A 15,553-nucleotide genomic window follows, 5' to 3' on the forward strand; every position below is an offset into this window, starting at 1 on the left:
AAAAAAGACATACAAGATGTTTTCATGCATATCAGCACAATACAACTGATCTTAGGACATAACAGTTATCTTACTTTCGAAGTATTTTACTATTAAGCACATGCTTAGCATTTCTAGTGTTTTTGCTCTTTTCATTCTAACAGATAACAAAAATTCAAATGAATTACTGCAATGTATTCTATGCCATTCAAACTTACCTCACAAACATATACAGAAAACATATGATATGCAGTATAGCCAAAAAAAAACAACTATCAAAATACCAAGAATCATAAATGCCTTAAAACTTCAGTGCCTGAAGTGCCTTCATTTTGCAATGACATATGATGAAGCTTGTTTATAATAAAAAAGTAAGCATTCGCATGCAATGTTTTTAAAACCACTGCAAAATGCAATCACTAGTCAAAAGTCAAGGAAATAAGCTGTGACGATGAAACGAGTTACAAATTACCACCTCCTGCAAATCTTCCCTTTTCTCAAGTGTAAGTACATTTACAGTAATTAGTTACAAGGAATGGCATTACCTCTTATCTGGTACACAATTGGTTTTGCAATTTCCACACAAGAGGGGATACATTTCCTCTGCAACATGCAAAGGATTTCAATGAAATCCTTTTGAAAATACTTTACTCAAAGCTTTACGTTATTTTCCACAAAATATTTTTTTAAATACACTGGCACCTAAACTTAACAGACTTTTGATACATCCAAGCTGCACTTAACAGAATAATCCTATAAGCTCGCTAATCATAACAGATGCTGAAGTGAACACGACTGATACTTGCCACTCTACCCCGGTTTCCAAGGCAACTGTCCCAACATGCCCCACTGTGTACCTTTCTCCCACTCACTTGAGCATTTAGTGTGTTTGTCTGCCATGTAGAGTCTGTACTTCACATCAATACAGGCAGTTCCCGGTTATCAGCAGGGTTCTGTTTCTGAGGGTGTGATGATAACCGAAAATTGCCGCTAACTGAAAACCGGCGATTCCGGCGCTTTTTCGGCGCCAAAAAGCGCCGATTTTCGGTTATCGGTGCCTCTGTTAGGTATGTATCGGTGCCAATACCCAATTATCGGCGCCAATAAGCGGAAATCAGCGATTTTTGGCGCCGAAAATTGCCGATTTTCATCGCTAGACAAGCGCCATAAAACTGGATTGCTGTTAATCGAGCCCGCCGTTAACCAGGGACTGCCTGTATCCATCTTTTACATCTAATTTGCGGCATAGCAACTGGGTCGACCTAGACATGTTTGAATTACTCTGTGGGTGTGTTTTCCATGCTACATTTTCTCTATCACATGAATGAACCTGTGATCAAACTATTGCCTAGTCTGTGTTTAATAATAAAACTTCATGCTCTTTTATATGACAATTAATTCTTTTATCTGTAGGGATTATAACAGGGGTTAATATTGAGAAAAGTGACAGCGTAAATTACCTGATTACACGTCTGAAAAAACAAGTTGCTTTTTTTGAAGAACAGTTACATATACTGTAGATGCTAAAGTGTAATTCTTGATATAAATGTGAACAAACACACACACACAAATAGTCTGTGTGTATATATATATATATATATATATATATATATATATATATATATATATATATATATATATATATATATATATATATATATATATATATATATGTATCATAACATGCGATGTATATATGCAAATGTACCATGTGAACACAAGTGACATTTAAATCCTAGCATTCCTGACTAACTTTGACTTAGGCTTTATTTTGTCCACTTCAATGTTAAATGGACAGTATACATCAAGACATAAGTTCATGATGTACAAAAATATATATCAAATTAGATTATATAGTTATATAATAAAATACACAACAAATCAGAAATAAAACTATAAAAAAATATCAGCATTTTTGGACAGCATTGCTCAGCCTATCACCTTTGTTCTCATACATTTTTTGTGGATTTCTTAAATGACAAAGATCGTAACAAAAGATCAATTATGTTAAGAGTGAATTACAATTGTTAGAAGGAACTAAAATGATATGGTCTTGAGTTTTGTTGATCTAAGTTTTATATTTATTGACCTTTTTAGGTCCAATACTAATACTGACAATTTTTTAAGAGGATTGTGCAAGCTGTTCAGCTAAGTAATAATTTCATTAATACACTGAGGCACAACATATAACAATGAAAAAGTACCATATGCACTGCATGTGAATTGTATGCACATTTGCCTGCTGATTTTATACCGAGAGAGTAGCTACCCATTCGTACTCACATTTCGTTGTCTCTCATGTGTGTGTGTGTTATGGTAATATTTACTTATTCAGAATAGCGTACAAAACACACTGTAAGCTACCTGAGCTTACGCTACCATAGATCACTTGTTGAAGCACTGGTAAAAACGCAATGTGCTGTAAGTATTTACTGGTACACAAAATTATATTGGTCACATTTTATTGTGGAATATTAACTTCATCAATACTTGGAGTAAAATAACTATGTAAAATGCAAGCACAAAAAAAGGGAGGAAGCATAAAGACAGACACTCAAACAATTGCTTATGGAAGTACAATTAACATGTAACCAGCAAATGAGCATATAACCTATACAGTACTTGTAAATTTACTGATTTTCACTTTAGTATTACTGAATTTATATGAAAATGTTCTCAGTTTGTCAATTACAGTGTGTCTATTCTCTCTTTCCCTCCAGTATTGTGTATCTATTTTACTCACAGTTTTACTGAAGTTAGTATTCCTTTATAAAATGTGATCAGCATAATTGTGGTTATCAGTAAATGCAGTTCATTCACAGTAAATGAAGTTCATTCAACAGTTACTCAAGGTTTTGACTAGATATCCAATTGCCTGAGGTGAAGTAGATTAAGACATTTTTGACAGTGTAAAGATTTAGTAAATCTTTTCATACCATACTGAATAACAATAATGCTGTGATATATCTTTAATAAGCCCTGCACACACACACACACACGCACACATGGAGATTTTAATGAAATGTTTGTTCAACATCTAATTTGGATATACCAAACAGTAGCTGCTTGAACAGTATAAAATCAGCAGACATACAAACATACTATATATGCTCACATGCAGTGCACACAGTACTCTTACTATATTTCATTATTCCTACTTGTCCTGTTGCATTCACTGCTGACTTTAAATGTCACTACACAGCAAAAATGGGAAGAAGAGTGAGACAAAGTTTCACACAACTGCTACACCAGCTCTGGGGTGTTATGTATCATATATGTACTAAAGTCGACCCTCATTGAGATGGACTAATAGGGGGCTAGAGTGTCCGTCTTAGCTGATAGTCCCCGGTTTACGACGGGTCCGGCTTATGACGTTCCGAGGTTACGACGCTTTTCAAATATATTCATCAGAAATTATTTCCCGGTTTACGACGCATGTTCCAGGGTTACGATGCGTCGTATGCCGATCCGACGGAAGAAATATGGCTCCAAAACGGCTAAATAATCAAAATTTGGAGGGTTTTTTATGAAAAACTCAATAAAAATGTAGTTTACATAGTTTTCAATACACCCAAAGCATTAAAAGTAAGATTTTCTTAAAATTTTTGACGATTTTCGATGATTTTTCGGTTTACGACACTTTTCGGCTTACGACACGGCGTAAAAACAGAACCCCCTCCGTAAACCAGGGACCGCCTGTATATATATACCTATAATACCTATAAATATACAGTACTGTATTTCATTATTTTTATAAAGGGTATGGATAATAAGCCAATGTAGAAACGTCTGAATGAAAGCTCGTGGTAAAAGATGAAAAATGAAGAATAAAACATCATAAAAATTTTAGAATTCAGCCACATATGTAGATGCCTAGGCCGAGACATAAGAGCACAATAATAAGTAAAATGAAGTGGAGTCTCCAAAAGGAAGAGTAAGATTTTTTTTCTTTTTTCAGGTTTTTTATTTTACTTATTTATTCATTATAGTTTATTATTATCTATATTAATATACTGTTAAATAAATAAGATGATTAAGATCATAAGTAATAAAATAGTGGGACAATTAACACCATAAGTTCACAAACAATTTGTTTTCAACAAAAACATTTTTAAAATGCAAAAATATACATGATCAAAATGACTGTAATTCAACTTATGAATTTTAACGATAAGTAAGACTATAAAATACATTTCATCATATCGATCTCAGAGAGGGTTGGTTTTTTTTATTGTTACTGACGTCGCCACCAGTTTGCTGTCATAAATCTGAGGACGGTCCGGGAATAGGATTCGCAGTGATGACATTACCACAACAGACTGTTGTGGGATTTTTTTATACCACTATATTAAAGTTAAAATTATTTTTGAATTCACGTTTTCATGAAGAAATTATTATATAAAGCAAATTATTGAGCCATTTTTATCAGCAGTCAAATAATGACAATCATGGCAACATTCAAACTTACTTCCATCATGACATATGTCTATAAATAAAACAGAAGTAGAGGGCTGTCATTGGCTAGCAGATCTCCATGGCAACCGTCATTTGCTATGTAAACACAAGTATTGTTCAGTAACTCGGCTTTTGTCTTCATAAAGTTTACCTTTGTCATGTCGTTTCTTTCCTAAAAAACATACAAAGCATCATACTGCAGCTACCATTTGGGCAGCAGATAGGTAAAACTGTTAATGCTCACTGACTGGCTAAGATACTTCCTACCGTTCCAGACAACAGCGTTTCTTAACGACGGTACATACCGTGCTGGGTTAAATTGGCAATGTTGAAGGCATTTCAGTTCATAAGCAGTATAAATACAGAACAGTATTTATAAAATAAAAAATATAATGAAAAGTTTTTATTTACATCTGGTAAATAAAAGGAAAATAGTCACGACGAGCGCAGGAACAACAGTAATCCATCTAAACGTATCAACATTACGCTTAATTTTAAATCGGATGACCTCTTCAGTGTCCGTTATCCGAAGTCCAGATAATGAGGTCAGGCTTAACGAGGGCCGACTGTACTGTACCGGGTCTTTGTTACTTATCAGGAGGCAGGAAACTAAATTATCAAGTAAGTTAAAGTGCCAGTGTAATGACTTTGCCTTTAAAACAACTTAAACAATTTATCTATCACCACTTATAATGCTGATGAAAACAAATGGATTTACCAATGGCTTTAAAAAGCATTCTATTTATCTAATAGCAGAGTACTTTGTTTACACTCATCAGCATTGGTACAAAAATTTAAGGGTATGATGCCAAACATTATGAAATAACAACAAAGCCATAACAGCAAATCTCATTTGAGGCTTTCTATAAAATAGAAAAATGAATTTTCCCTCCAAAGGCAAATTTCTAAATTTCAATTAAGACTGAGTAGACATTTAGTTAAAATCCAAAACATCTTAATTAAAAATCTTCATCGATGTCTTCAATAGTCGCTGTTCACAAAAACTAAGCACGGTTAATCATTAAGCAACATTTCAATCTACCCTTTTGCAGAATCTTTAATGATTCACAAGGATGAATGATAAATTTATTGCATCTTACAAACATTTATCATACTCTACTAAAAATGAGTGCATTTGGTCTGCTGGTTATGACAGTTGTAAAACACCAGAACTTCTATATTTTTTGTTGTGTACTAATAATTTAAATCTTCAATGCTTATGATGGTCTAGTACAAGAAATAAAATTGGTATATACAGTACATTAAGATCACATGACCTTGGGGGTGAGGATGGGGAATGGGTGGAAAGCAGATGACTGCCTTCAAGAGGCTAACAAAACAATCCCCATAACATAATCGAATGACTTAGGAAGTAAAACATTAATGAAAAATTTGTATCAGTAACAACCTTCCTATACGAATCCTTGAAACTCACTCCAAAACATATACTGTAGATATTTGCCTATTTTATATGTTCACTCCAAAACATATACTGTAGATATTTGCCTATTTTATATGTTAAAGTTATTGAATCCAAAGGGCCTTCATTACTAAGAATTCAGCTCCTAACAATATTTTTTAAGACCAGAAAATGTTAAAAACTAGTTTACTATGTAACATGCCATTAGGTTCATTCTTAAGTGCAACTTAAAATGGTGCATAGAAATCTGAATTGTTAAGTGCTGTTTTCAGTTCCCCCCATCATGAATGTAAGCCATCTCCTTAATTTTTTCCAGTCTTTAAAATATCACATGTTCGTAGCTATTTAACTGCATGTCATATAGGCCAATTCTAATATTTACATAAATAATAGTTTTGAAAAAAAAAAATGAAATCACAGCACACCAAAAGCTCTGATAATTTACAATGACACATTTTACTAACCTTCAAAGTCTGACTTGTTTTCTGTCTAGGTTTCGATGGGGGTAGGGGATGTTTAGGTCGACGGCCAGTCAGAATTTCAGAGACATAAATTCTCGCCCCCAGTAATCATCAGAACGTCGTGGACATATGCTATCATCTACCCAACCTGTTAAAATTGGTAACACAATGTAAATACACTAATTAAAAGTCAAAATTCACAAAGAATATTACAAATCTTGAAAAAACACTAAAACTCATTAAAATATTCACAATCAAATTATCATATGTTTGCTACTTACTGATTTATAATCAACACAAGGAACTTCCAAATTCCTTAATGTTCATACAAGAAAATAAAAAAATTTTATCAACATTTATTTACTACAGTTGTCATTTTTACAGATAAATAATCTACAGGTAACTAGAACATACAGTAAAAATAAAACTGCTAGATTCCATAATTCATGCAGTGCACTAAAAAATTAAATAAACACAGAAATAAACTGTCTCTTATTACGAAATGTTTAAGGCTACAGAGTACTGTATCACATTCATTTTAAGAAAATCTTCGTAACAACTACTAGAATATTTTTCAACACTACTGTACTTTTAAATGCTAAGATAGTAATGAACATATACATGTCATTGTGCCTGGCAATATTGAAACATAAGCAACTCCATCAACAAAGTATATTTACTAAACCTAGAAGTTATACTAGCTATTTTGTATATGCCAAGTGTAATGGAGACCACTTCAGCAGCAAAAATTTATTTTCTGACACATCATCTACAAAAAACAGTTAAAGCGTAGACAGAAACAAAGAAAAAACTTAACCAACAGAATTGCATGGAATATTAAAAGACCATAGAGCAAAGCACAGTACAAGAGAAACTTAGATGCTACTTCTTTTACATCAATAGATTGCTAAGCAAAAATAATTCTTACAGATTTAACTGCTAATATGCAAAATAACATTACTTCAACAAAGTTATAGGCAAAATTTAATGCAGAAATATAAGTAAATCACATCTTTAGAAAGAAAATGGCTCATCTTTAGAAGTTCAACAAAAGCCACATATACAGAAAAAAATGAACATCAATCGTTTCTTTGAAATATATCATACTCTGATGCTAATCTACCTTTTGTTTTTTTAACAGCTAACTAGAACCAATTGCTTCATTCATCACAGACAATGTTTAGATATCAAATAATACAACATATTAAATTGGCTTAACTGCAAACCTCAAAAAACTTAAAAACATATATGCTACACAAAACATACAGCATATTCTCTCATTTTTTTTCCTGTCCGGTGTATAATTTGTCTAATCTTCCTTTTTTTTTTTTTGCAAGTATCTCGGATGTCCAACCTTACGATTTTTACTTCTTTCCCTCTGATAATCCTCATCTCTTCAAGTTACTTTATGCAATCTAGTGTTGCATAATAGGTCAGGGAGTTGCGATTACTCAAAAATAATGAATTATGATCTTACCACAAGTATATAATACTGAGCAGGGGAGAGCCAGCATTATAAAGTCAAAGTTAAAGTGCATTTCAATTACTGTGCAAAATCACTACATTAAAGTACCTAAAAAAACTTATAAGCCCAATTTACCATTAAAGGATGTTATAAAAATATCTAAACAATTTTTCATGAAAATTACGTTAAGCTGTCAATTTATTAAACTGCTGAAAGGTATTTCAACATACATAAGACTTGACTAATCACAACAAACAATTACCAATTCCACAAAGAATTCTCAGTTTTTTCATGTCAATCTTCACACAAAAATTTGGATAAACTTAAGTATATTATCTGAGAACCATAAAATATATATTTGTTTGGAATTTTATTGCTTCGTCTGGTTTTTCTCTTTTCCAGAGTCTACATAGAACAAACACTTTAGTGTACGTCGTAAATAACTTTAGTACCATAGGAAGTCTGTAGTTTCAATATTTTTCATATTAATGACATTACTACTAAACCCTTTTTCAGCAAGAAATTTTTATTTTGGTGGTTTTCAACAACTGGATTTAGTGTGTATTTAATAATTAAATCAAGATAAACACTGATGTGTGTGAGTTTCAACTTGAGAGAAAGAGAACAGCTTTCAGTCATGCATTTCAACAAAAATAAAAATGAAAACTCGATTATTCTTGAAATTTATCAGTTCCACTATGCTATTTCTTAATTCACCTTAGTGTTATTGAACTTTCTGTAAACTTTACCACAGTTTTACTACATGGTTCCTATATTTTTTCCATGTTTCTCTACATTATTCCTAAATTTTACCCGTTTCACTAAACTGTTCCTAAACGTTACCCTATTTCACTAAACTGTTCCTAAACATTACCCTATTTCACTGAATCATTTCTAAAATTTTATGAGCTTTATTTACATTATTCCTAAACTTCATCTTTTTTACTAAATTATTCCAAAACTTTAGCTAGTTTAGCTAAATAATTTCTAAACTTTACTTCAGTATCACAAAATTATTCCTAAATTTTACCCAAGTATTACTTTATTTCTAAACGTACATAAGTTTTATTCAATATTCCTAAACTTTACACCAGTTTCGTTAAGGAGGTAACTTTTGGTGGCAAAATAGGATATATAAGTTGTGGCTTTGAATAAGTTTTATGCTTTTCTTAAAATACTCTCAATCATAGTATTGACAATCAGAGATTAAGAAGAACCCTAAAATTTAAGTTTACAATTTTCAACAAAAGTATAAATAGGTAAGATAAATGCTAAAATACCGAGATGTGATAGATGCAGTACAGATATATTACATGTTCTATTACAAATAACAATATAAAAATATACTGCCAATGTCAAACTTTAAGCTGTAAGCAACAAAAGGTGCTAATGTCCATTAGGATGATATTTCATATACCCAAGGATTTTCAAATATCTCAAGTACTGAAAATAAGAAACTATAATAACCCATTTATGGTCTCACTATATTTTTTTAGTCCAACAAAGTAAGGTATATCTGAAGTAGCTTTACTACATTTGATGCACTGTATTTAGATAGTTCACGGTCACGGGTAAAATGTTCAATGGAAGTTATCACAATAAAGCTAAGTTTCTACGCACGGTAATATTCGCTGAAATATCAATGCTTTATCAACATATTTATTTCTATATAACATGACTTAAAACTGTGGCACCTGATGAATTCACTGGGATGATAGGTAATATAAATCATACTAATACTCAAAGCAACAGCTATCAATTATAAAAGTAATAAATGAAAGTCTATGTACAAAATCATTGTCAAGATTGTTATAAAAGCTGTACTACACTACATAATTTAATAGCAATGTTCAATTTATCTTCCTATCACTTCCATCGCTCAAAAATAACCGGGGCAATAAGTAACTTTAGCACAGCTAACCAAGGCTTCCTACTAAGTGCACGTGGCATAAACAAGAAAAATATCAGCACAGTTTCTATGTCACTGCTTCAATGTTATGAATGCTAATAAATATAACATGCTCATATCTTGAAATAGTTATACAGTACTTGCCTTGTAATCAACTTCATAAAAAAGTTGATTTTCCTGGACCTGGCAGTAACTAACAGGTAAGTACTGACAAAAGTCAATATAATCCCTTATTCCATAACTCCCAAGAACTGAATGATTACCTACACTGACTGTTACAACCAATATAATGGGGAACTCACAGGAACACTGCTGTTATGCAAACAACACAAACTCAGGAACAACTTACTGTATGATCTTCAATTAGGAAAACTGAAAGTTCCATATTATGCACACTCAATCAATTACTACTCATGAAAAAATAATACCTTCCCCATAAATGACAAGAATTTAATAGTGACAGTGTATCCCCTTTAGCACCATATTATACTAGCCATAGTGATGAGAAAATTAGCAATAGGTTCAATATTTCATAAAAATTATGCAAGCTAAATGAATGAGATGTTTCCAATTAAATCAAAGCTTAAATGTTGACATCAATGGCATAAATTTCCATGTAGTTTTCTACCTAATCTTTCTGTCGTAGAGTAATCTATTCTACATTCTACAACACCAGAAGTATTATCAAATTTTTCATGCAAAAGCAAAATGAATATCATTTGCCATTAATATAGTACAAATCAAATACCTGATATCAGAATTAAAGCTTACAATAATACAACAAGTAGCTACAAACTTAATACATGTGCTTGGTAGTATATGTATGTGTAAAATATGTACGAAGAACTGTTCTGAAGCATGTGAGCAACCCTGCATGTAAGTCTAGACACAGCCATATTGTAAATAGATAATGACTGGAAACATTTAGATACATAACAAAAGTCACCTGAGTCACGTGTGGTGAGAGAGTCGCGTGATCCACTCAGGTCTGCTAATGAACGAAAATAAAGACTTACTGTAATATGAATCATTGATAATGTATAGGGTGAAATCGAGACCTGCCAAGTGTTTCTAACAACTTACTTTTGGTTAAATCATATGAAAACAAAAAAATGGTTAAAACTGCCTGTTCATATAGCTCCCAACCCGAACAGCTTTACCTTACTTAATTGCAAGCTGTCATCGTTAAACTCTGACTATTACCTGCTTCATTTTCATTTCTTCCCCGATCGCTATATTGCAATCCACTAACACTACACTCACCCTCTGGATGACTTCACAAATAAATAATTTTATAAGTTCTTTGGGCGTCCTCTTTCATTTCCTCTTCTTTAAGTAAGATTCGTTTCCGGCATAAAAAATGATACATCTTCCATAAATTTACATTTTACGCTTGTTAAATAACTGGATGACATGAAAAGCAAATATTCAACAGTACTGCAAAATACAGAAAAGTAAATTTGCTAAGTGCAAAGAAAAAGATACAAGCCAATTTTCAAATTAACACTTACATTTATAAAGTATCTCTAGAAAAACCATTTTCCGTTTCTTTTTTAAAAAGAAATTCTCGATGTCAAAAACAGCAAAAAATCCATAAATCTAATCCTCAGCTCTTGGAACAAAGTTACTGAAGTACAACTGCAGACTCTACAATAATGTAATTTTCATTTTGACTATATACAAAATAAAGTTTGCAAATGTTGATGTTTCAAAACATAACCAAAATGCTATTCACCTTTGCTTGATATATGTTCCTAGAAAAAATTCTGTTCCCTGGTAACCTACCTCATCAAAATACAGTACAATATGTATTTTGATGAGCTTTGTTTTATCAATCTGAACATGGCAGTCTTCCTAACAAAGAATATAAACTCAATAACAGAAAAATTGCTCTGTGAACCACATTGGTCACACACAAAACACTTGAGAGGTCAAAAACAGATACTGTACAATTCTTTTAAATCTGTCTTATCATGTAAAGATCTTACCAACACACAAAGACTGTTAAAAATACGCTAATAAATTAATTAAAAAAACATTTTAAGAATTCGACACTTGCCAAGTTTCTTTAATACAATAACTTATTATAAGCAAGATAATAGAAAATTACTATGGCAAAAACTATTTTGGCAGTATTTCAGATTTATAAAAACTATTAAGAATCTCTAAAGCCAATTTCCAAAATTCTGATGAAAAATGGAAAATATACTGTAAAACAATACTGCTGCACTGTGCCATATGACCACACCAACAATAACTGTCAGACACAGTTTGCCAAATGGGTTCAACAGCAGCATCAGCAGTATCTTGTAAGATGCCAGTAGTACAGATCTTATTGATAAAAAGTTAAGACGTTGCACCTCGGTACAGTACGTTTCATCAAGAACATGTAAAAAAATACTTGGTATTGTAATAGCAAAGCAGTTACATATAATATCTAATGCTTGATGTCTAACAATAAACTCTGACAATAACTTGATTTTCTCATTAAAAACTAGATACTAGAACCACAGAATGTGTGTAAGGTTGCTGGAAAGTCTACTATGTCATAATTTCCAAGAGATATGAAATCTGTCTGTCTATGATGTTCCTTTGCCTATACTGTACTATTGAAATCTACACTTCTGAATTCAACAACTTAAAAAAGTCAAAATATTATTAAACAAACAATCCTGGGCAACATTTCTTTTTGATTTTGTAAGTCAATTTATGGAAATGCAAGACACTTTGGATCAATGATGAAAACCAAAATTTATCTCTAGGTTTTATATCAATTAAAATTTTTCAAAAAGTAAAAATTTCTGTTAAAAATATCATGTCCAATGTGTTATATACCTTGATGACTTAGATGAAAAGTGCTTTACAAGTTGTGAAAACTAAAATATAGTAATGATCAAACATTTTTCATGAATGTACAAAAATATCATTAAATAGTTCTGATAATAATTGTTCACTTTCTGACATTTCATCAAAATGATTAACATTCTATTCTAAACCCACATTTGTTTACAAAGTCTTTCAAAATCATTACTAAAGGCAAATACAGGCAACGAATAGTGGCCGAACAAATCTCTCCTAGTCGATGATACTGAAATGTAGTTCCATCTGTATCATATTTATGAAATGATATTTTCATATCAGCAATGATTTTGCCATTTAAAACCCTGAAATGATGCCAAAATACATTTTTTTTTATCAAAAACCATTGACTACTATAATAACCTTATCAGTATTGAAATGAAAATCTGTATCAACACCAGAGAAGGACAGCTTCATGCAAAACTAACAGAGAGAGGCAAACATTTCATAAACATACAAATACTGTAGTATGTAAGTAGCTTTTACCTGTTCATCAACTACTTTAAGAAAATCAGAAAGGCAATGCAAAATCTCTATATTTTATACACAAGACTTCCTGCATCCAAAGTGCAAAATGAGGAACCCTTCACATATCCTATCAAGGCCTTCCCTTTCAATGCTGTACAGCAATCCACACAAATGGCTTTGGTTGGATTTTGTAACTGCTGAACACAAATCTACCAGCATAGCTTGGTATGAATGAATGTATTACATAATAATATTAAGAAAACATAACCCAAGAGTAGGAGAAAGAACTACAACTGAAATTAGTTCTCACTAAATGAATTCTTTAAAATATAGAGCTAGAAGATCACAAGCCAGCCACGGGAAAAGGGTTTGTACAAAGAAATAGTCAAAGATTATAAAGGAAAAACAAATAACTGGAAAAATTTCTTAGAAAATAAGTAACGTGCACATTAGCCAACATCACTACACAGTCATCTTCAAAGCTCTCATGGTAAAGTTAACTTTTCAAGTCACCATCCATTTCCCACAGAAATACAATTGTTACTCCTGACCATGCTTGTATGAGGGGACTAAATTAGGAGAGCGAATGAAATTCAAAGGAAATTCCCGAACGACCATTAACTTCTCAAAAGATAGTTGATAGCTTGAAATTTATAAAGACATTTGTAATCATAATACAAAATAAAACAACCATCTTACATAACACCATTGCATTCACATCTGTGGTCACTGACATCAATTCATTCACACACATAATGTGCCTACAATACTACACATTGTTTTTCCTTCTCAAAGTTTGTAGCAGACTGATAAAAGGCTGTTGGCTATGATGTCTTTGTTTTTCTCAAGGTTGAAATCATCCAAGCTGTCATTAACTATGCCAAATCCTTGAACTTCAAGAATCAACTAACAGGAACAGTTGCCATTAAGACAATTTATATACAGGTATTCCATACCCATACTATTCTAAGTCATATTTATCTAAATTAACCAAAAACAGACCTTGTAACAAATATGACAATATCTTTTTTTTAACCCTGACCTGTGCAGTGCAACACAATGACAAAATAGTAGATTACTGTCATCTGACAGAACAACTATGGTAATTAAACCTTGAATATATGCAGTGTATCCTACAAGATGAACACTTCCCTAGTGAACCACAATATGTACAAAGTATAGGCTAAATTCAGTTTGGGCTACTTTTAAATTTATATACAGAAAATATATTTTTAACAGATTTAAAGTTTCTCAAAATAAGCTCCAAGAAAAATTGAACTTAGAATCGTTTGATAAAATTTAGCTGAGAAAGAAGCCACAAGTGAAAATGTGTACAGCCATAGCATTTTCATTAGAATTTCTTTGATTAACATCCTTGCATCAAAGGTCCTAGACCATATCAAGGAAGCAAATCACCTTCCCGAGATTGTAAGCCACCCAGCCTTAACACACGCAGTAAGCTGTGTGGATTACAAAACTGAAATGGCACAATTTTTAACTGTAGCTAGCTGTTTAGTTTGCGAACATGTTTGTGTATGCTATAGGAAAATAAAATCAGTAAACAGATCTTGTATCATTCATTTTGAAACTCTTCTTTTCCCTACATCATTTACATGTCCAAATTCCCTACATTTATTGATACTGCACAGAAAAACACCTTACTGCTACTTTTATGTCTTGAAACATAAAATAGAAACAGGTGGCCTGTGTACAGTATGGTTATTCCATCCCACAGTTGTCTCTTCTTGTGGAACTGCTATTAGCTGTAAGATAGCTAGAAAACATTCAAGTGTAGGATATAATATCGAGTATTTTTTACTTAACAATACATTTTACTTATCTGAATGCCAGACCCAAAAGCTTCTGTTAAGCTGAGATGCCACTTAATACTGTCAACCTCAGTGCATAGATACTATTCCTATGAGATCAAATTTATAAACACAAAAAATTTCATCAAAGAACTTTCAACGCTTAATCTTAGATACTCTGAATTATTTAGTAAAATAAAATAACTTGATTTATATATCGACTCCTAAAATTATATGTGAATGTTTAAGAAGATTTCCTAATATATTGGAGAGGAGAGTTTATGGTTAGATTATGAATAATTCACCCTTCACAAAGACAATCTGTTTCCCTCAGCCCTTGACTACGGCAATTTGTGTATCATGGAAACCTACAGACAATTGCCAAATGTACAGATAGATACTAGCAAAAAATTATGGGGTGACAACCTTTACACATCCAATATCCCACCTTTAAAAAACATGTATACGTAAACAGTACAGCAAATCAACTAGACACCATTATTTCATGAAAAACAAGTGTTTGTGGAAAATCAACGAGAACATTAAACTGCTAAATTCTTCTATACATGTATATGGGTAAGCGCATTTCAAATATTTTCTTTTTACACTCAACCGAGTCCCAATAATCACGATGACTTATTCCTGTGGTCGCAAAGATCCCAATCTCGCCAGACTCCTATTAGTATAGATCTAAAAATTCTCTACTGTACATTAACTATCCTTCTCTGT

General features: G+C 32.1%; 1 protein-coding gene across 1 annotated transcript in view; it reads right to left on the reverse strand.

Moving 5' to 3' along the window:
- RhoGAPp190 (Rho GTPase-activating protein 190) overlaps nucleotides 1-15,553 on the reverse strand; it is a 218,402-nt gene that overhangs the window by 62,353 nt on the left and 140,496 nt on the right. Inside the window, 3 exon segments of the mRNA XM_067107727.1 lie at nucleotides 6,319-6,389; nucleotides 6,392-6,463; nucleotides 10,636-10,680. Of these exon segments, the coding sequence (XP_066963828.1) occupies nucleotides 6,319-6,389; nucleotides 6,392-6,463; nucleotides 10,636-10,680 (188 nt within the window).

Source organism: Macrobrachium rosenbergii, chromosome 8 (genome assembly GCF_040412425.1).
Source record: "Macrobrachium rosenbergii isolate ZJJX-2024 chromosome 8, ASM4041242v1, whole genome shotgun sequence".
Lineage (NCBI taxonomy): Eukaryota > Metazoa > Arthropoda > Malacostraca > Decapoda > Palaemonidae > Macrobrachium > Macrobrachium rosenbergii.